Source organism: Pseudopipra pipra, chromosome 4, assembly GCF_036250125.1.
Source record: "Pseudopipra pipra isolate bDixPip1 chromosome 4, bDixPip1.hap1, whole genome shotgun sequence".
In the NCBI taxonomy this organism is placed as follows: Eukaryota; Metazoa; Chordata; class Aves; order Passeriformes; family Pipridae; genus Pseudopipra; species Pseudopipra pipra.
Genome location: NC_087552.1, coordinates 3,163,206 through 3,186,867, shown reverse-complemented (window position 1 = coordinate 3,186,867; position 23,662 = coordinate 3,163,206). Strand labels below are relative to the sequence as shown.

General features: G+C 42.8%; 1 protein-coding gene across 7 annotated transcripts in view; it reads left to right on the top strand.

The window, feature by feature from the left end:
• LOC135412645 (bifunctional heparan sulfate N-deacetylase/N-sulfotransferase 4) overlaps positions 1–23,662 on the top strand; it is a 100,674-nt gene that overhangs the window by 38,916 nt on the left and 38,096 nt on the right. For all 7 annotated transcript variants that reach the window (XM_064651402.1, XM_064651405.1, XM_064651404.1 and 4 more), the window contains one exon: positions 7,955–9,201. In XM_064651402.1, coding sequence (XP_064507472.1) covers positions 8,221–9,201 — 981 coding nt within the window. In that variant the 5' untranslated portion in view covers positions 7,955–8,220. The remainder of the gene's footprint in view (positions 1–7,954; positions 9,202–23,662) is intronic.

Below are 23,662 nucleotides of genomic sequence, written 5' to 3'. Positions count from 1 at the left end.
TGTTGTGCACCCAGCCCACAGGAGAGTATAGGGATGTAAAGAGACATAACTAATCCCAGCCTGATTCAGGGGCACTCAGAAAGACTTTGACAACCATCTGGATTTTTTTTTATTCCACACCCTCCCCCTTCAAATCTAAGTTAATGCCTCAGTAGTTCAATAAACAGAGATTTTTCATGAAAACAAGAGGTTAATCAAAGCCTCTCTACTCTGTCACAGAGCCCTAATGCTATTAGTTCTAGTTCCAGTCTCTGAGCTCAGTGTGACTCAACAAAAAAAATCCCTTGAATTCCTAAGTAGGACCCTTATCCTACTAGTGGTATTTCCCAGTTGAACTTTATCTAGAAAAAACAAAGAATACATCTTTGGGAAGGAAACATTTGTTTATATTTGGAACCAAAAGAAAAACCAGTATCTATAGGTCACAGATGACACACCAGAAATCTCTAAAGAGATCTTTCATTTGACTGACAAAGTGGCTTCTCGCAGAGAAACCCCATGAAAACAGTGGCAGAAATAAACACAAAGGAATTTAACCAGGAATAAGAAAAAGGGTACAAGGAATAGGAAAAAGGAAGCAAGCTCTGCAAACACATCTAATTGTACATGAAAGTGTGGATTTTGCACTGGCTTTCCCAGTGCACCCTTTGCAATATCCACACTGTACACACTTGAACCAAACCTGAATCATCTTAGAACATTTTACAGCTGATGGGCACGTAAAGGGAGAAAAGAGTAATATTCCCTCGACACAGACAGAAAAACTAAAGTACCAGAAAAAGCCAGTGGCCTCCAGAGAGCAAAACATGATGGTGGTGGCAGAAAGAAATCAGAGGTTCAGCTCCCTGCCTTATCCTCTCCCCATCAGGCATTAGTCCTCTTAATAGGTAAACAGTACCCACCCAATCATTTCCAGATCAGAAGTTGAATTTGTATTAATAATCTTCCATAACACTTCCTCAGACTGTCTTGTCTGCAATGCTTAAGTACATTAAAGTGAGATATAGCCTGTTGGGCATTGTAGTATTTTCAGTACATCATCAGGTTGCTCTGTGTAGATTAGTTTTACTGACTACAATAATATGTGCAGCCATAACTGGTTCCCAAAAAAGCCCACCTTGCCTGTTTTAAAGAACTGGTCACTCTGTTGGCTTTTCTTTGCTTGAAAGCCACTACTTGCCAGGACCTGCCAGGTTGTCACCAGCACTGGTGGCTTAAATGATGCTCCAGCCTAAACATCTGCTCTGATCAGAGGTTGCTGGGACCAAACCCTGTGTATTCTCCCCATTTTTCTACCAGATCCTCTCAGTGATCACAAAACCCTTCAGCCAGTGAGGACAAAGACTGGGCAAGGGAACTCCAGCAGAAATTACTTAAAGAGTAAATAAAGGGCTGTTGTTATAATGAGAATTAATGTATACAGAGCTAGAAAATGCTTTATGGCTGGCTGGAACCAGGCTTGAGTAAACTCAGAATAAACCCCTGTTTAAATTTCACGTGGTAGAACGTGCTGCTCTGAAGATTTAGGTACAAAGTCTTGGTTATCTGGGTTTAAATAGACTTCCTTTGCAGTGGCAATAGATCATCACTATGTGACAGCAGTGGCCCCTCTGAAATAAGTTAGTGGCCTCCTTTTAATTCCCAGCACAGATGTGACCACATCTGACTTGCTCACAAATAGCCCCTGTGACAGGATATAGACACCACAAAACACGTTATTTGGGGAAATATGTTGTCACTGATATCAGGGTGGACACATTTTAATTATCTCACATGGTGGTAAAGATTTTTAGGTCCTATAAAAGCAATAGGAGAACAGACAGTGTGGGAAACCATTAACTACTTAAAAAAAAATAAAAAAAAATCAAATATAGTTTAGTTTCTAACAGACTATTCCAGAGCCTGTGACTGTATCTTGTAGGCAAAGGGTCTCTTCATTAAAAAGGGAGCTTTCAAACTTTTTTTTGTCTAAAAAACCTCCAAAAAGTAAAGTTTCAACAGTCATCCACCAAATCTGCAATCCTTGGTAAACGTCCAAAATCGATACAGAAAATCTGCAGATATTTAGATTCTGGTAGAACTATAAAAAGGTTCTGAAATTATTTTTTTTTAATGCCTTACCCTGTATATACAATCAAACAAGATGTACAAGGTTTGACTAGTGCATTGATTGCCTTTAAGGAGTTCTAGTTAGGCAGCCATTACATTGCACAAATGTTGTCTCTCAGCTGAATTCACAACACAAATCATTCCATTGGAACTGGATAACTAATTGACAGCCTTATAAAAGCAGAAAACGGTGGCAGAATAGATGGACTGTAATAAAACTTCTGATACAATATCTCACAAAAGTTTCATTTGAAAAGCTAAATGAATTCAAATTGGCTTCCATTGAAGCATTAAACTATGAATTGAAAAGTGATGAAGAGCCATTAACCAAGTGAGAGCAGAAGATTTGTTGCACCCAGTCAGGAGAAATGTTTTGTGAGCAGCCTCGGGACAACACGTGGAGCCTGCTTTTATTCACCAGCTTCCTTCAGAAGGACTGGGGCAGTCAGAGCACATTAATTCCATCTGCACTTCCCATTAATCCCACTGGGAAGGCAAAGCATCAACTCCAAGGACTCAGTCCTGTAGGTCACACACTTCACCATCTCTGCTGTGATTGCAGGCGCAACTTTTCTGCCGTGACATTTTGGCTCTGTCATCGTGGCTTTAGCAATAAGCTCCTGACCTTCAGATCATCTCTCAACACCTTCCTTTCATCCTTGGTGGCTCAGTTACTTCCCTACAGATGTCATGAGGGTTGTAAACATCTGCTGAAGGGCGGCATGCAAGAGCAAGTGGCTGTTGCTTCCAGCTCAGCTGCCAAGGGGCTGCCCAAGTGACCTTGGAAAAGTCAAGCCTGTACCAAATAATGCTCTTCAGCTCTTTGAATTTTTGGTGAGTTACTGGTTAAAGTGACAGATCTTATCACCATCACTCAGGCAAGATGAACAAATACATTGAAAACTAAGGTACTTTTAAATCATTTTTACATTATTTTAAATCTGGACACAGAGATAAGGTGTTTTGCCCAATGACATCAAAATGCATATATTTTGGTAATTTTCATAAACTAATATATTTTGATATCTCCACACAGCCTATGGAGCTGCTCAGTGAATGTGGTCACTAACAGCTGCTTGTTCTGATGGTGACTAGTCACTCTGTCAATAAACCAGAAATACACATATAGGCTCTCTCTTCACACATGGTTCTCCTAAGACTGTACCTAAATCACTGGTTTCCAGGACCTTCCACGCCTGACACTCCAGAGAAATCAGCAGTCAGCTATTTCTGAGGAAATATTACAACTACTTATTATGTTCAGAAGTAGTGAGGCATCAGAGATCCATAAATTGTGACATTTGGAGCAAACGTCACCGAAACATCACGGATGGGATATTTAGGGGAGTTTCTGGGTGGTCCAAATGACTGGGGGGCTGTTGGGAAGTTAATGGGTCAGAAGAAAGAAGTGCTGAGGCACATCAGGCAACATTCACCACAAGTGTGGTTTAGTTAAGTTATATAATACATTTGTGCCACAAGTAAAGCAACACCAAGTGTTACATGTGAGCTAGGGAAACAAAGGAGGCAACGAATCTGTGAGGGAGGATTTGCAGAAGGAACAGTCCCATTAGTTCCCATTTGCAAAAGGTTCCCACCAATTCCTGCAGAATTCCTGCAGCAGGTATAGTTGCCTGTCTAAAAGCATCATATGCACATGTGTAAAACCCATCTCCAAAGATACCTCCAGCCACTCTGCTACAGGGAGCCTTTTTCAAAGCTCCAATTTCTGAAATCATCTGGAAAAGCTGAAAGGCACAGAGAGATAGAAGCCAGAAGGGTCAAACAGCTCCCTTCCAAGTATTGTTTCACGCTAAGACCACTCCACTTTCACTGAGTGCACGAGTTGAGGTATTTCAAACACTTTGCTTTATATTCATCGATTATTGACTTCACCCTCTGGCATCATTTAGCTTTCTGAAATCACACAAGATTACATGTGCACTATAGACTGACCAAACTGCTGAAAACACTGAAAAACTGGTGGTTTCACTTACAGATGATTATGCATTGAAAACAAACAGTAGAGATCAAAGTGCTGAGCAGCCTCTCCACTCAGAAATCATAAAACAGAAGCCAGAAGACCTGCAACAGCTTTTACCAGCTGAGAAGCTGCCCTTGTCTAGGTAAAAAGAGTTTCCTAAATCCTTGTGGTGAGCTATGAGCAGCTGTCAGCAACACCCCTTATGAGCAAAGCCACACTTATAAGCACAGAACACATTACAACCTTAAGCCTGAGAAATAAATAAAAAAAAAAGTTACTTTCAAGAAGCATATAAGTTCTGTGAACTCCCTAAAAATGTCCCTTAGAAACTTTTCAGGAAGGAAAAAGAAAAAAAAAAAACCAACAAAAAAGCTGGTTTTTTTTTTTCCTCTGCAGTGAACAGAAACCCTGAATTTTTGCTAATGGTCAGCAGGAGTCATATATCACTCAACTCAGTCACTTGTTTCTGTAATGAATGAAGAGTCACATGCAAGGAGCAGCAAGCAGGTATCATGATTCATTGGGCTGCTGGTAAACGGCAGGAGTCACACGAGCTTAGGAAGGAAGGAAGAGAGGGAAGGGCTTACATTAGATTTTTAGCCTAAAGGGAAGTCTTATATATAGAAAATAAAGACATTCTGACTTCTGACTGATGCTGGAGTAAGATGAAAGGAAACCTCTGGCCTGCCTCCAGGTGAATGACTCCCAGCGACACCGGGAGATTAGGAATGACCACAGTGCTCCAGTACAAGTGTCCCGCTCCTCTCCTCAGGGCTGTCATCAGCAACATGCTCTTAACCCTGCTTGTTCCACCACCCAGCTCTGGGAGAAGGTCTGTGTGCAGGAACTGGAGCACAAGAGGATCACAGCTTTAATTCCTGCTGCAGCGTTAACACGCGGTGTTAATAAGAGGCTGTTTCTCTTCACTATCACGCTATTGGTTTTAAATAGTCGAGTCCTAATCTCCCAATCAATCATCTTCCAAATCAGCACACTTCAGTCATCAATCAAATGCATTTGCAGGGGGAAAGAAGGAAGTATTATTTAGCAAAGAGGCAGCAATTTTTAAACCTCCGTTTTTCTTCAGCCGCCTGAATTAAAGAAAAATTACAGTCCCTGCAGATGTCTGACATCACAACAGTTACACTGCAGAGCTCTGCTCTTGCTGGGGAAAGGCCCCACAACTGAAGATCTACTGAGGGCCCAGCTCCTTGATTCCTTGACCAAAGTGTGCCCAGCTTTGGGCTTGACCCCCCCTGAGGAGTCAATGAGCGCTCATCAGTGACCATAGGAACACAGGACCTCAAATACCGGTTTCTAAAACTCCATTAGTAACACTAATTATGAAATATGGCCTATTTTCATGTTTTTCAAATTAATATAGCACAGGAACTCTCCAAAGGTCTTTGAATTTCTGAGCGAATATAAAGCTGTTGAACTTTAAGGGGGAGAGTTTCAAAGGCACAAATGGCACTTAACTTCCAATTATGCCTTGGAAAATGTCCCACTAATGGCTAATATAGCTGATTTATTTTCATAAACTTTAATTACTTCACACTATTCTTTTTTTTTTTTACTGAACAGTATAATCAATTCAACAGAGCAGTTCAAACAAAATGTGCAAACTAAAAGGAAGGTCTGCTCCAATGCCAGGTTTCCATAGGCAAGTTTAAATTCCTTGTCAGTTCCAGTATTTAGACATCTAGGTAAGTGAGAATGCTTGCACCTGTTATAACATCTGTGTACAACAGGTAGTAGTTTACATTAAAGCTGATTATTAATATTTTAACTGGAAGAGATTTTACCAGTGTTATTATTTGGAGGAAGTAATTTGGGATGAAGACGTAGTTTTGTTTTGGCTTCTATAAAGCCAGAAGCTTCTCATTTTAGTAATACAAGCAATAGTATTTGTGAAGTTGATTTTGACAGCTTGCAGTAGCAGTACCCAGGAGATCCAGCAGGACCGCAGATTGAGGGGGAAAAGTGCCATTTTAGGTCTCCTTGCATGCTATTCTGAGGGGAAAATGTGCAATTTTAGGTCTCCTTGCATGCTATTCCCTTGTGCTACAGGTGTGGGCTGAAACACTTGCTAAGTACTCAGGGTGATTTAGCAGCACATTTCTTAGAGCAGAAGCCCTGGGTTTTATTTAATTTTAAACACAGGAGCCTTAATTAAGACGTTCTACCTGCCCTGGGGATTTGGGAGCCCCTCCTGGAGGGAGCGCGCCCGCGGGCAGGGCTGTGCGCTCCGGAGCCGAGGGGAGAGCAGGTGTTGGCTCTAAAAAGCAAGAATATATTGCCCTCTAGTGCCGAAAGCAAGCGGAGGATGCAGAGTCCGACAGGGGGTTCAATTATTTTTTTCCAAGACGCCTGCCTGTCTCACGCCAGCACAACCAAGGCTTGTTGCAATCGGCTGTTTTGGGGGGCAGGTCACCCACCCACCCCTCGAGGGGTGATTTCTTTTATATTTCTTCTCTCACACGTAAGGAATCGGTAAATGCAGGACATTTTTCTCGTTTCCGTTCACTTCTGTGCACGGGTAAACTCTTCACCTGTGACACACACAGCAGGGTCACTGATGGAACTGCCCACAATCCAGGGGGATGAATCTCCCAGCACACTTCCAACTGAGGAAGGTAAATCAGACACAAACCCAAACCTGGCAAAGTCACAAACGGCCTCAGCAACAACTCCCTCTCTCTAAATGCTTCCTACAAGCACTTTCCAGTTTTAGGTGCAAAGCTTAAGATAAATGAATAGTTTTCAGAATAAAACTCAAAACGTGTAACCCGAGTTGTTAGAGGAGGACACATCAAGTGCCAAGTATCTGCCTGGAAAAAGCACTTCTTCCTTGCAGTTCCAAAATTATCCATTGTTTACCATCTCGCACTGTTCCCACAGCCAAACAACATAAATAATTCAGGAAGATGTTAATTCCTTTATAAATCCATAGAACAGCACGGGCTATTTATTTAGTTAGCTCAAACTGCCTCTGAGTCATATGGTTTACTGTTACCAATGGCAATTTGTCATGACTGCAGGGAGAACTACCAGGAATGGCACAAGAGCTTCAGAGCCAGCCAGGCAGTGAGGTTTGAGCACCTTGTACTTCATCCATGCAGGGACCTCCCAGTCCTTCAGCTGTGGGTGTCACAGACCAGGACACGCACCTCTGTGCCCACCCAACACTCACAGAATTCCCTTGTGGTACTTTTCACTCTACATAGCACCTCCCTTTGATCCCTGATGGAGGCAGAGGCACGCACAGCTGCACCCTGCAGTTTTAACAGCCTGCTCATCCACTTGGAAAAGCCCTGCACAACCTTTATTGCTCCTTAAAACGACTGTAAAGTACTGATCACTCCAAGTACGGAATGGAACCTGGAGAGACAAGTCCTACAAGTCTTTCCTCAAAGTCCTCTCGTGTCTTTCACCTTGGTCACATTAATTTCCCAGTCCAACACAGAATTTATCACCCCTTCAAAATACTTATGCAGCTTGACATGGAACACATCCCCATGTTTAAATAACATTTGCTTTTTCCTAATTTTGCCCTACAATCTTCCCATTTGCAAAAGCAATGAACCATTTCAGATAAGAAATAAATAGATAAATAGATACACATCCTCAAAAAGTTATGGTCAGACTTTATTTTTATACCCTGAGAACAGGGCAGAGCTGTTTGATGCAGCCTCTCCTGGTGCATCGAGAAAGCAAAGTGACACTGAGTGCTCCTTGAGCTGCTCACAAACTTCCCTCTCAACTCAGATTAGCAGCATCAATCACCAGCCTTATTAAGGTGTGTTTTTAATTGCTTTATGGATTTTATTTTACTTTCTCTTCTTTTACTTCTCGTTGCAGATAATGTTGAGAGTTCTCTTCATCGATTATTGGCAGCTGCCGCATTCTGAGGAAACCTCTTTCAATTTAGCTTTCCGGATCCTTTGACTTCCCGCTCCGACAGCTTTACAGCCTCCCTGACAGCTTCATAAATGCTCTGCAATGGTCACATGAACGTCTCGGGAGGGGAATCGGCACCTCTGCAGCTCCTCATTCCCATGGCGCTTTAGGAAGAGCGAGAACCGGAAGAGCGGCAGGTCCGACCGCAGCTGGAAGCCCCGCGAAAGATGAATCTGATCGTGAAGCTCCGCAGAAGTTTCCGAACACTGGTCATCCTCCTGGCAGCCTTCTGCTTGGCCAGCATCCTCATCTCTGCCTACTTCCTCTACACTGGATACAAGCAGGAAATGACCCTCGTGGAAACCACCAGAGAAGCAGAGTGTGAACCCCTCCAACTTCTACCCTACAGGTCTGCAGAGATGAGAACAGCCAAGCCCATTGACCCGTCCAAAACCGATCCCACTGTCCTGCTGTTTGTGGAGAGCCAGTACTCCCAGCTGGGGCAGGACATCATAGCCATCCTTGAGTCCAGCAGATTCCGGTACCACATGGTCATAGCGCCAGCCAAGGGGGATATTCCCCCTCTCACAGACAACGGAAGAGGGAAATACACGATTGTTATATACGAGAATATTTTAAAGTACGTATCCATGGACTCCTGGAATAGAGAGCTCCTGGAAAAATACTGTGTGGAATACAGTGTTAGCATAATTGGTTTTCATAAAGCCAACGAGAACAGCTCCCCGAGCACCAAACTGAAGGGGCTGCCCTTACACCTCTACAACAACGTGGCCCTCAAGGACTGCGTGGTGAACCCCCAGTCGCCCCTGCTGCGCATCACCAAGGCACCGAGGGCTGAGAAAGGGCCCCTGCCTGGGGAGGACTGGACGGTGTTCCAGTTCAACCATTCCACCTACCAACCGGTGCTTTTAACGGAGCTGCAGCCCTCCAGAGCCACCCCCCCGGCGCTGCCCAGGGCTGCCCTGTACCCCACCGTCATCCAGGACCTGGGGCTCCATGACGGGATCCAGAGAGTCCTCTTTGGGAACAACCTGACCTTCTGGTTGCACAAACTGATCTTTATCGATGCCATCTCCTTCCTGTCGGGAAAGAAGCTCACGCTGTCCCTGGATAGGTACATTCTGGTTGACATAGACGACATCTTCGTCGGCAAGGAGGGAACGAGGATGAACGTCAACGACGTGAAGGTAAGGCAAGGATTGGGGGATACCACCCCAGACACACGCGTGTGCAAATGGATGTTTAAAACCAGAGAAAAAGCTTGAAAAAGCCAGAAAGCTCCATTTCCTGATAAAGGCTGAAAGTGCACAACTGCAGCCAGCAGATACAGAAACCACAACCTGAGATTACTTCAAAAGCCTGTTTGCCCACACACATCCAGAGATGCACCCGTGGATGTATGGAGGGGCATACACATGTATGTGGGGGATATATATATACAAAAAAATATCATTTATAGGCCTTTCCTGTATTATTTCTTTCACTATTCCTGTAAAGTAGACAGAACAATACAAGATGGTTGCCTTTTTAAACCTCACTATCACTATATATTGGAAAAGAACAAAAGGAGCAAAAGGAAAAAAAAAAAAAGCCTGAAAAAGTTACAGCCCAAATTTGAGATAAGCACTTAAAGGTATCAATGAGGGGATGGATGCACAGCACACACTGGAGCAAGTGACATAACCATCAGACACAGTGAAAAGCCAACAGGGCTTCAGGGGCTCCTTTACACCTATTTGATGATCTGGAGTACCCAGGGATGCCACTAGATTTGTTCACAGTCATTTTCAAAGATGTGTGCAACTTGGAAAGAATAGACACAACTCTATAACATGACAGTTATTTCCTTGTAGTTTTCCACATGTGGGAATCACATTCAGAGATTAACTGAAGTCCTTAAGCATGCAATAGCACATTCTCAAGCCTTTATTCTAGAGGGTTTTTTTTTCTGTAAATACCCCAATGCTTTCAAGGACAATAAGGAAGCCTTTTGTTTTGAAATGCAGATTTCTATTTAACTTCTAAATTCTTATTTCCCGTGTCTACAATTTCTGTATTCATCTGCCTCCTCATCCGGACCGCTGACGTACCAAAACACCCAGCAAAAGCAATATTCTCATATACAATTAAAACCATTTTGCACACCAGAACAGTTTGGGTAATTCTATTAGCCAAACCAGGCGTATGAATGCTCATCAGGGCTCATTTGGAGTGCCTGGTGTCTGTGAGATCTGAGCACTGTGCACAGGCTCAGTGATCAAGTGCTCCCTCTCTCTGGAAATATCAGGGGAAATGCTCTGAGGAAGGGCTTGGATACCAGAGGAAATTAACTGAGAAGGCAATTGTGAAACAAGTTTTCCAGCAATAGCTTTCCGCCCGCACATTTTTGAGAGCGTCTCTCTGACGTGGTTTGCTCCACTAAGGAAGTCTATTATTATTCCACACCGGTTAAAGAGCCCCCATTACCAGCAGAGGAGAGTCCACAGAGAGACAGTTGGAGATTCGGGTCATACTGTTCAACGGAATTATCTCATTATGCTTAAAAAAATACCAAGTCACCTTCTTTATTACCCAGCAATCAACATTACCAGGCACACCTTTCCTCCTGTGCTTGGCAGAGCAGCCACACTTCCACTTTCAGTATAGGAGACACGGCAAAAAACTCCAGATCCAGGGGCCTGAGTAGGAGCTGGCTGCTGTTAAAAGCATTCAGCATTATTTTTATATGCTGCACGCACATTTAGCCATCTGAAAACCCACCAGTCCACGCTGCTGAATATCTAGACAGCAACAAGGAAGATTTGCTAGGATCCAGACTTTCTGCAAGGAATGCGTGGTGAGCGTTCCTTTACGGAGTATGTTTGAGTCAAGGTAGGAAGGGAAGCTTTCATTCTTCCCACATTTCCCCAGTGCCAACATAGCTGCCCACTTTCATCACAAAACCACCAACAGTGCCACTCACGAGATAAACCCTCACCTCAAACAAGAATCATGCCACAAACACAAACCATGGGGAGGAATCTTTGGCAGGCACAGGCTCAGAACCAATTTTCCCATCAAGTGCTCTTTAGGGGACAATAAAGAGTTCATCTCCCTCTTTAGCTGAAGGTTCACACATAAATCCACCTGCAACCTGACCACCTGTAGATATTCTGTGGCTTAATTTCAAATCAGTTACGTGGCACAGATTTGTTCCTCGGGGTGTCTCACAAACACTTGCTGCTCACCTCGGTCCATTCTTCGAGACTGGACGTTCCCAGAAGGCATTAACACACAAACCAGAGCACTTGCTGATGAACATAACACCGAAATCAGAGTGCACTTTGGTTAGCTTACAGAAAAAGATAATTACAGCCAGTTAGAGAACAATCTCCCCAGTCACTTGGGGAAGGAGGCAATTGAGAACCAGTGGAGCTGCCTTCACCCCGTAAGGCAGAGCAGCTCTGCTCAAGAGGCAGAAACAACAAGTATTTAGGAGGCTGATATTTAAGTGATGCCAAAGCATTGCCATGAAGGAGCGGCTGTGTCCAGCTCTTCAGAGAGGGTTCCCTTTGCAGAGCTATAGGGACTCTCTGTCAGGCTCTCCTAAGGTGCCATGCACACCCAAGTCCCCTGGAAATGCTTTAATACACATCAGGTGCATGCAAAAAAAGCAAGTAAACAATTACACATCTCCTAACCTGGGTGAAAAATACCACTAAATAACATCACCCTGCTCAACCTCTTCAGTGACCAAACATAACTGCCAACCAGAGGACACAACCAGAAATGAGTCTTCTGATGACAATATTAGTATGTAACCATAATAGCACAAGTCAACCTGTTCCCCTGTAATTACTTCCTGCAACTCCAATGTTTTTATTCCCTCACAAAGCCTTTCCTCAATTAGGCGCTTCAGGGATGAGATGTAGTTTTATAAAGGGTGGCATCAGCTAGAGAAACAGAGATTAAAGAACAGAGTTATTATGGGCTGTGTTTACCACAGAAGATCTCCTGGTCCCTTGTGTTGTACAAGTTGTGCAAGGTCATGTCTGGCTCAGTAATTAAACAGGAACTCAGCAGAGCCACAGAAAGCTGTTTTCCCCAGCTTTGCAGAGATCTATCTTGAGCCTAGCAAGCCTCTGCAAATGAATGTCTCCCTTTCCTGCCTGCCAATGTATTATCTCAGTGCTTGTTTTTAGAAGGAAAAAGAAGTCATCAGCTAATCTGCAGAATTACTGAATTTGTGTACTTGCAAATGGTATTGGTTCCCAACCACACCAAAGTCCAGTATCGTGGGCATCAGTGATTTAGCAAAAAACTCTTAGAAACATCTGGTTATGCTGTGCCTGGAAGTGCCACACAGAAAAAATTACAAAACTTTCACCTTTACAGTTTCTTTTTAACTGAGCACAAGCAAAGCTGCACTACCCAAACAGGGAGTAAGAACTTGCCCAAGCCTTTCTATTTTTTGTTGCTGTAGTATGAGATAGAACAATATTTACTCACCCAGGAAGAGCTCAACGCAGCGACCGGGGATTTTTCAGCACCTTTCTCAAATAGACTTTCTAATGTTAACTCAAAAACCCTGCAAGAACACATTGCAAGCTAGGGAATTTATTCTTTAATAAATAAAACAAATAAAGTTGTTTTTTTTTTAAAAATCCAAACAAACTAAAAAGCATTAGCCTCTCACTTGCACTCCTCTTAGCTCAAGAATTTACACTGCACCACAACTCCCCTTTTATAGCCTTCTTCCAGGTGGACTCTGTTAGGAATCACCTGCTTCCCTCTCTTCCCTACCTCTCCCAGGTGGAGCTGGTAGATAATCAAAGAGGAATTGCTCATCCCAGCACCACCATATCACACAGCCCCTTCTCTAAAGGCCAGGCTTCCCTTTTCTCTACTCCTCTAATTGCTGCCACAAGGGCAAGAGCACCCTTGGGCTTTCTGGGACACTACAAAAGGATGGAGCTTTGGAATGTTGTTTGTGTTACTGCTGACTGCAGTCCTTCCTTCTCCTTGCAGCCCATCTTGTGTTCTCCCTCCTTCTTCCACTCTGAGCTCCACTTACTTCGGTGAAAATAAGAATTGCATTAGGCTCTGACACCTCCTCACTGCCACAGCCTGCACTTTGTCTTTGACCTTCACCATCATTAAAATGCCTGGAACACTTAAAGGCTGTGATTTTTGGCTCATTTCAGTATTTTAAAGGCAAGAAAATTCATGTTGGAGTTGCATCTTTTATGGTAATTCCAAATTAAAGAGTACTGGCTCAGCAGGAGGCTGAGCTCAACAACTGAGTATCTCCAGCACTTGCTTTTCCTGATCTTTGTAGCAAGGACAACTGCTTTCAGGTGGGATAACTGGACATGTCTGGGCCACATCCCCAGGCATGGCAGAGTGATCAGTTGGTACAAAGCTGTGGGTGGGCACAGGGCTAGCAAAGCTCTCTGGGCTGCTGTGGGCAAAGAGGCAGGGCAGATGGCAATGGATACTTGGATTTCTAACTCAGGTTTTTGAGGGGTTCCTCTGGATGCCCTTGTACCCATCCTACACTCACACTGAACTGCAGGGAAGGTTATGGTGAAGCTACAGCAGCCCAACACCTCAATCTGCATCCAGCTGCTTCCAAATGTCCTCCATACAATCCCCTAAATCCCCAGTGCTTGGGCAACACTCAAAACTCCCTGCTGTGCTATAAAGAGACACAGGAAACAAACCCCTTTTGATTGTTCATTCATCTGGGGCTTTTTCCTTCAGCACAAGCTGCAAAGAGCAGTTGCTTCCCTGCTGATGATGTGAGATAAAATAATCATCCCTCTACCCTTCTAATAAGGCCCAGACCAACGGGCAGTTCAGGGAGAAAGCAAAAGCAGGAGATGAATGAGCACAGGAGGCCAGAGGAGACAGCCCAGCATCAGTCATTACAGGCTGTGTGGCACTAATGTCACCTTTTAAAGCACTTGAGAGCGGCAGTGAAGAGCACGACGAAGTGAAATTCTGGAGTTCCCACTTTTGGAAGGTCCTAAAGCATTTAAAAATGAATTTAAATAGTAGCTGAGAGGCATTATAAGAAAACCTTAATAATCAGATGATCTTTTTAAAAATGGGAGTGTCTGCTCCATTCTGCCTCATCAGAGATGACAGTTCATTCAATATTTTCCTTGTCTGGGTCTCCTGAATCACCCAATTCTTTCTGTAATAATTTGAGTGTTGAATACTGCTCAAGTGCCTTGTCAAGATACATCACACCAAATGTTCCATACTTCTTTTGTTTCAATAGACTGTCCTTTCATTCAGAATTTCAGTAACACTGTAGTTAAAAACCACAATTCCTTTGCCACCAGCAAAACATTTATTTTCCTCCTTGGCAGCCTGATGGATTGACTGCGTATCCAAATACCCTCCCCAAATAATAACAGGTTTGGGGTTCTCTCCTCTGCCAGGTTCCCACTGAAGATTTGGTAGGTCTTGATAGAAAACAAATTCTGGTGGCTGTAATTTTCTAGCTCTTTCATTTATTAAACAATTACATTCCTCTGTCACGTGGTCTAAGGGAGATTTTCCCGAATGTCTGAGAACTCACTCGGTGTTCTCCTGTCCCAGAGGACACACTGGTTTTTGGTCTGCAGGGTTACATGACTGCAAGCAGTCCAATTCAATAGTGTTTGTACAAGCACCACAGAATCATCTCAGATCTGGAAGGGTTGGGAAAAGAGTTGAATCTCCCATGAAGCAAGAAAATGAATTGAAAAAAAAAAACCTCGGAGAAAAATCATCCTTCCGGCTATTTAACAAAAAGTTAATTTTGAAAAAGATTAACCATTTTGAAATGTTAAAAAAAACGAGCACAATGCATTTTAAAATATGGAAAGGGCAGTTTTTTTCAGTTATTGGTCTCACTCAGAGATTTCTGGTGCTCACAGCCTGACTCAGCACCACTGCCTGGTGACACACTCCTTTGGCTACACTCCCCCTGATTTCCTGGATTTGTACTGATTTCTTGAATCCCTTCTCCAAAATAACTCTGAAGTCATAGGTTGTGTCATACTGGAGTATATTTCCAGGACACACGTGGTACTCCACTTAATTTAGTTTCATTTAGGGAAAAAATTTAGGAGCCAAAACCCACGTCTGCTTTACAGCAGCCCCTCGAGAGACCTGCATTAACCTGAGCTTTAAAACAAGGCATATTAGTTAAAAAAGAGCAATAACAATTGCTTCCTGCCCAACAAAATACCACTGTGGAATGATGAAACAGCTTTGCAGAAAGGCCAGGCAGTGCAGGCTGCAAGAGCAGTCCTAATTATTGCCTTAAAAGCACTTGATGCAGCAATAAACACATTACCCTGAATGCCATGTATAATGCAGTGCCTTCAGGAGCAGTGTTACTTAAGTGAACTTTAAATATGCCTTTGTCATCCAAATGTGAGCAGAAGGAACACTTAGAGCTTGGCATCCTTGGCATTATTCAAATGATGGGAAAGTGGGAAGAGGGTGGAGACAGAAGGATGGACAAACAGATGAGTAACGGAGAAAATCTGAGAGAAAAGGAGAAATTTGAAAGTTCAGTTGTTTAAATTAAATAATTAACTGGGCATTTTCTGTCCATCTCTGTATCATAAGGTAGTATGAAAACAAATATATTTGACTGTGTCTGGCTTCAAATCCTTAGACATACCTATACACCTGTCCATCCATCCACCCTTATACCTATATACACATATACTCCCACAACCCAAATCCTGTGATCTTTACCTTCTCCATGACTATGGCCAAAGACCCCTCCAATTACTGCTTTTGCTTATGGTGTTTTACATCTCCACCTGTCTCCTTTCCACACAGGCAGAACAACATTAAGGGCTTTTAGGGAAAAGTTACCAAATTGCAGCTTGTGCATCCTCAGCCTCCTCCTGGTGGGGTGAGAGCCAGGAGCACCAAAGGCACTTTAAGAGATTCACCTGCACAGGACCTTACAGTTTAAGTGTCTTTTTCTTTATTAAAATCGTATATTTTTCACATTCTTCTCTTTACTGCTGAATAGAACATTGTAAAAAAACACTCGCCCGTCCTACACTACTTAGATAAAAATGATTTTTGATTGCTATTAATTAGTTTCTCAAAAAAAAAAAAAAGCACAAAAGAATATTTTTGGTCTCTTAGGCATTTATAAAATTCTGATATAAGACTACTTATTAATTTAAATAGGTTGACAAAACTTCTAAATTTGCAATGGAAATACTAAATACTGCTATTTATCATTTCAACAATTACACTACTTTATAGATAATATTTCATAACAGACAGGAATTTCTCTCCAGAAATTCCAGGAAGAAAACAAAACTTTTTTTATTCAGTTCCAAGTAGAATTTCATTTCCAAAATTTGCAAGAAAACCAGAGGATAAGCTATTCACAATTTCCTGCAAACCAGTGCATTAGTTAAAGCCCTCTGGAGCTTTCTGGGCAGTGTTTTTGTTGGTTAGGGTTTGATTTACTGCCCCACACTGGATGCATTGGAGTGTCCTGGTGTAAAAACTCCACCATTTATCACTGCTGAGTGGAGCAGCTGCCAAAAAGCTCCTGGATTTCCAGTTTAGGCTGGCACAGGGCAGCGTGGTGTCATTCCACTGAGGGCTTCTCCATGAGCACCTTTCCCTGCTCAGAGCCCACAGTTTGTCTTGTTTAGGGAATAAAACCATGGATAATTAATTTTTTAAATCATAAACATCATTTACCAAGCCAGGACAATGCCTCTAAATATCTGTAAACCTTATTCTTCTCTGTGTTTTTGTTCTTTCTTTTAATTCCCACTGATATCACCTTCCCAATACTTTCTGACCAAGGCATGGAAAAATTTAAAGGATTTGAGATTAGGATTTTAGTTTTCCTTCCTTCCAACTTGTGTAGCCATTTATCCTTGGACTAAATAGGGTGAAAAATCCTTCCATAATGGCAAAGTGGCAATGCAGAGGAAAATGAAGTTTATATTCTTGCTACTCCATCAACTTGGACTGCTCCAGTGAAACAGCTTCTCGTGGCAAAATGTTGATTTATTAAATGCAGAATGTTTCACCAGAATATGATTCAAACAAAATTATGTTCTGCCAGCTCATCTGCTCTGGCAGACTGAAGCAAAAGTGGGCAGTTTGTAGAATATTAAAAAAAAAAAAAGTATTCCAAAGATCATAATTAAATGGAGCTTTGGAATTGCTGATCTTCCAGAAATTAAAAAATGAAAATAATTCACACACTGCTGAGAGACTTCTTTAATATGAGAATATCCCAGGCAATGGATATTTCAGGTTTATACTGCCTCTTCATTTCATGTAAAAGCCAGAATTATTAATGTAGCTTTTACATTACACATTAAATCCCAAATACCAACACTGAGGCAATTTCTAAAAATTGTCTTGATATTATACTTGAACTAAATTCAGATTGAACTAAAGCCATGGGCTTCAAGCACCTGTATGTTTTTCACCCCAAAAACATCAGCCCTTCAAGTAAAGGCAGGATAAAGGATGCTGGAATTCACATTTTTGACAGCAGCCTGGATTTGCTTGCCTTCCCCAAACCTCCTGAAATATTGGCTCTTAAAGCTGTCAGCGATTCTGCAGAGCACAAGTGCTTTTTTGGGGGAGTTCCAAGTGTCTGAACAGGGCAAATCACAGGGGCTGCAGGTTGTGCCTGGGGAAAAGCAGGACATGGGAGAGGGGCCCAAGGGATGAGGATCAAAGCTGGATCAGGGCCATGCTCTCTCCATTTCCCAGTAACATTTTAATCCCCAAGGGCTACAAAGACCGAAAACCTCCTTTGTAATAATATTTACTGTAAGTTTTTAAACAAATTAGCACAAATGTTTGGGAATTAACTGAATATACATGGATAAATAAGCATTAATCTATATGAATCTATAATTAATAGAGGCTAAATACTCCATGATCGTATTAATGTAGGAAATCTTTGATGGAGTTCCAGGCTTAAGTGTGAACTGCTGAGGATACCCTCTGCATGGTTAATAATAATAATAAAATAATAATAATAATAATAATAATGAATTACATCAAAAAAAAAAAAGGTTCATCTGCAGAATGCGAATAATAAAAAAAAAGCTCTGCATGTGTCTTCCTGGTAACATATCCCAGGATTTATGTGCATCATAAACAAATATGTCTGTGGTATTATAAAGTGTGATTCCACTGTATTTGTTATTAGGAAAGGGAATACAGTTTCCCCATATGCTCTCACTATTATTTCTCCTGTAACTGGGAACGTGCTGCCAGTACATTATCAGGAAATAAAAGCTCCCCATCCCTGCTGGAAATATTCCAAGGTGGGTGTTGCAGAGGAGCCCCAAGTTAAAGACCAGAGGGAATTTCAGGCAGCAGGTGCATTTCAAAGCCCAGCAACAATATTCTGGTTTTAGTCACTTCAGGGGCTGGTTCCCAGTTCTGTGACCTTTGGGGGGGTGCTAAACCCCAGCAGGGGGCAAAGCAGAGGGAATGCAGAGCCCATGGAAGAGCTTGAGGAACAAGGAATATTTTCCACCATGGAAAAGTACCACCTATGCCTTGTTGCAGATTATTTCCAGGATTTGGATGTACACCTTGCCCAACAATCCTGTTTGTCTAGCAGAGCATGAGCCAAGTGAAACCTATCCCAGCGAGTCAGGATTTATGATTTTTAAACAGCTACTCCCGTGTAAAACAAAATTATGGCATTACCCTTCAGCTAGGAGAGTAATAGAATCCCTCACTTCAGAAATGAGTGGAAATTTAGTGTAACAACTAAAATTAAAAGGTGGATGGCTAGCTGAACATATTTTTCTCTGTTTGATGATCCTGTGTTACATGGATTCATACTTCACATGGATTCATACTTTTCTACACTTTTCAATGGGAATATTTAGAGAAAAAAAGTTCTGCCTTTAATGATTAAGATCAAAAGCAATTAGATGTAAAAGGGAACTGACTCAGTAATGGCTTGCCACCGAAATGCATGGGAATGGTTTGAAATAGGGATCTTTTTTAAACAACCTTCCTGTGCTTCTTTTGTTTTCTGAGACAACGCTATGCAAGTATTTAATGTGCTGGTGAGCCCAGCTCTCTTCCCTCTTCCTAAGTCCTAGAGATCTATTCACCATAAAGTTTGACAACCAGTATTCTCATATGTGGGAGAACACAGAAAACCCCAAAATTTCAGCTGTTTTGAGACTTATGAAGGGCCCACAAACATCAGAAACGCTGATTTTTCACTGTATCATTGTTGTCATCAGACATTAATACTCCCAGAAGACATATCCTTCTTCTAGGATGCAGGCCACAGCTTTCCCCAAGAACTACTCCCTGTGGAAGGCTCTATCCACCACGGGAATGTGTTCTCATACAAATGATAAGTTGGGCAAAGGAAGGAGAGGTTTCAGAATTATGCTCCCATTCTCTTCCAAGCAGCCGAGAAAACACGTCACAAAAGACATCAGTAACCACTCTCTGTAAAAAAATGCCTGTTGGAAATGTTCTCTCTCCCTGCCAAATAATTCACCTGGCGTTCTCAGGCACAGCACAGCACTGGTCCTGTGTCACTTAGGAAATCAGGGATGAGGAGCTTGAGGAGAACACAGGCACACCTTCCTAAATATTGTGGGTGGATGCACAGCACTCCAGGAAATCCAGTACATTCCAACACCAAACCAGGTTGTTTGTCAGAAGCAGTTTTGGAAGCCCTGGGGATAAAGTCATCCCTGTCAGGAATGATTTAGCAGCATCTAGAAAGGGATGAGCTCCATCAGACAGTAGGGAATTTAACCCAAACCTCTTTTTCTCTCTGGTGGCCAAAATTCCCTGGGGACCTCCCACTGCTGGGGCAGGAGCAGGTATTGTCCTTGCTCAGGGTCTGTTCCAGAGCCTGGAGAGCCAGGTGATCCTCTTCCCTGCTCAGGGAGCTTTTGGACAGGTGTCATGAAACTTTTTAACCTGAACCATTTCCTTTGACTGTTAGAGAGATCCATTGTCACTTTTCTCTATAATTCCTCAATTTAATGAAAAACTAACCCACTGGAATTTCTGAGGTGCTTGATTTCAAATCAGCAGCCCCAGCTGGTGATCTGGATTGATTTTATTGGAGAACATCCCGGCCTTTGATGTTTCCATTCAAGAGAATTGAGTAGAAACTTAACATTGCTTTGGATCTTCCAGCTTCCTTCTCACTGGACAACTCACTGTGCTGGCTTCAAACTGGGAAGGATAATAAGGCAGGAGGGTTTTCTGGGATGGATTTTGCAAACTCCAGTTTTCAGTTCTCTGGACTTCCCTGGTTCCTGATTTTCATGGAGAGGGTGGGCAATGCACACACTTGCATAGGGGAAAAAAAATTAACAAAGCACACAGGCTGCAGGTGAACAGTAATTATGTGAGTGCATGACCTGGTATTCCCATTACATACTTTAGAAGAGGTTATAAGGAAAAATAGCAATTAATGATAGGAAGGACAACAAAACTGGAAATACTGAGCATGTGAGTTTAAAAATATCTGTTCACAGATGAAAAATATTGCCAAGGAAAGGCCTGTTTCTGCTCTCACATTGGATATTTTGGACATTCCTGTTTTTTACCACTGACAACAGGAACAGAGAAATTAGTACCTGCTGTGAGTTCATTTCCCCCCCTCCCCATTTAAAAGCTTTAGAAGCTCTTATTTAAACATATGGAGGTGCTCTCTTGGAGCCACTGGATCTATCCATCACTGTGCCAACACGCCCATTCCAAAAGCTGAAGGACAGACCTGAATTTTCAATATATCACCTCTTCCAATCTCTCCTTATGATTGAAACTGTGCTGGGGAAAAAAAAAAAAAAAAAGCTTAATTCCCCAGCACAAAGCATATACATCAGTTAGTTTGTAAAGCAGTAAATTAAAGCAGAAATTTGAGATTGCTGGTAGGAGTTCAGAATTTTGAGATAAATGTCCGTGCTGAGAACTTCAAGGAAGTTTTATTTTTATGACAAGTTTTCCAAGTAAATTATTTTCAAGGGCGGTAAAGGAACAGAAAACTACTCTGATTAAAGCTTAGTAGATCCAAATCCACAAATGAAAGAAGATAAATAAGGTAGTCTCCATTAGACCAGTCCTGAAATAATTTACAGCAACTGAGTGCCCACCTATAACAAGTTGGGGGTTTTTTGTTGTTGGGGGTTTTTTTTGCTTAGGGAAGCAATTCTGAACCACCAAGAAAGCAGAGAAAGCAAGCACACACAACTAAACCAAACTGCAGTTGTTGATGCTAATGGTCTTTTATTCTGTATTTGTGTTGTGCCAAAGAAGGGGAGACTTTGGTCTTTCTTTGGCATGGCCTAAACATTCCTAAACTCCTCCCTGGGTTTTCCTGCTGGTGACATGCAGCACAGTGGCTGACACACCACACTTTGCTGCAACAGGATCATGACCACTGAGCCTGAATTTTTTATTAACACACTATTTTAAACCTCGATGTGGTTGGTCCCTTTAAAGCCTCGAGATGGTTTTCTCGTTCAATACCTATTTCAGGGGTTATTTTGGTGATTGATCAGAGCTGAGATGATGGTTCTGCCTCTGCCTTTCGGGTCTCTTCCTTGCCAGCTCTGCAATGGAACCGGAGACAGACGAACCCCACCTGCCTCCTCCTGCTTCCCCAGCCTGAAGGGCCTTTCAGATTTCTTTCCCTGAAAATGCTTCAGCTTTTGAACTGATAAGAAATAAGCTCTAAAGCCCTTCACTGCTCTGCTGGAAGTGCCCCCAGCTCCTGTCCCTGCTGCAGGAGCCTGAGGGGAAGGATCCTGGCCAGCCCTGGGGCTTGAGCCAGCAGGGTCCCCACAGCCCCAGGGAACCACCACCATTCTCAGCCTGGGCACCTGCTGGTTTCCCCCTTCCAGGATTTGTCAGCAGATTTGCTTAGTATTCCTAAAAAATCCTTCAGAATCAGCAGTGATTGATATTGGAGCCCCTCAGTGATTTCCCAAAGAGGCTGTAAATCTTTCCAGCGGGCAGCGCCGACACCGGACAGCAATCACTGCTGGCAGGGAACCCCTGCAGCCATTCCCTGCTCCTGTGGGACCAGCAGCAGGTCCTGTGCATGCTCCCAGCCCTGCCCAATGCCTTTGATCTTCCCCAGCCAGACACGGCTGGAGAATGGGAAGCAGTTGCATTAACTCAGCTGTGTGGCCCCGGTTAAAACAAGCCCTGCTTTTTATTCGTGCTCTTTACTTTTAATTTATACATTTTGCCCCGTTAGCCTGTCCCCTTGCTCTTCATTTGAGCTTTTTGCTGCTAGGTGTTCTAACAAGGCCATGAATTCCTTTTTCCAAGAAGAGGGACTGAACAATTTCCATGGATATTTTTATATATCTGTGCACCCAAACGTGAGTGGTTGGTCAAGGTGCTCTCACTTTCTGGGGTATCTGTGGCACAATTCCAGCATCATCTCTCATCTAATAATTCACCAAAAGGCACCTTCTGAGTTCTCAGAGATGTTATTAACCAGTCAGTCATGAGTAGGTACTAGATTTGATGCAGTATCACCCCATTCAGCTGAAACAAGCTGAACCTTTGCTGGGACAGATGCATTCCTCTGTGCTGAATTAAAAGCAAGTAGACTCCTGGCAGTTTCCTGACTTTAGGACAGAGTTACAAAACAGCAGCAGAAGTAGAGCTGATAAATTGGGTATTCCACTCATAAAGGAAAAATAAATTTCTCTGTTTGCAATAAACATATTACACACGAGTGCAAATCATCACTTTCTTCTTGCTTCAAATAAACCCACACATCCTCTCAGACCTCACACAAAGGCAGCCAACTCGGGGGAAATGCTGAACAGAACTCAAGTAATAGCTCTACAATAAAAAATAGATCTGCAGACAGAGCTGGCTGTGCTCAGCCCCATCCCAGAGCTGCCTATTAATTATTTATATGGCACTATAGATTAGCATAGCACTTCACAGAAATAAATACACAACAAGTGCAATCCTACCTCTCAGGAAGGCAGGACAAGGGCCAAATCCTGCTGTGCTGAGTGCTCTGCACTGGGAATGACACCATGTGTGTAAAGCACTGGGTGAAAAGTGTCTCCAGAGGGAACAGGAATCCGTGAGGGTTGGCAGCCGCCCCGGGCCCTGGTTACCAGCTACTCCAGCCAGGCTTGGCACAGGCACACAGTGTGAGGGATTGTAAAATCCCACTAAAGACTGGACTAACTTCAGCCTCTAAACTCCTTTCAGACTCCAGCCAGCACGTCAATAATGTGAATTGCTCATAATTCCTGCTCTGTGGTATTACGAGCACGTGAAGGGGTTGAAATCCTCCCCACACAGAAATCATCCCCTCGGCTTCCCGGGGTTTGTAATTCCTCCCCAAGCTGTGTTTTAGCAAGTGCAGATACAGCTGAGCTGATTGTCCCCCTTATGATAGAAATTTGGGCTCCAAACTGAAAGCTGAAAATAAGAAACCCAGAATCCTGGTCTTGCAGTGACCCTGTCAGTGATGTCAGGCTAGACAGCACTTTTTTTCTTTACAAATTCAGTTTTCCTATCAGAATTAAAAAAGAAGTGGCTAGTTATTATTGTACACCTTCCAATCTTGACTATGATTATAAATATGTTGTGGTATTCCTATCAATTCCAGTTCCACTGGCTTTG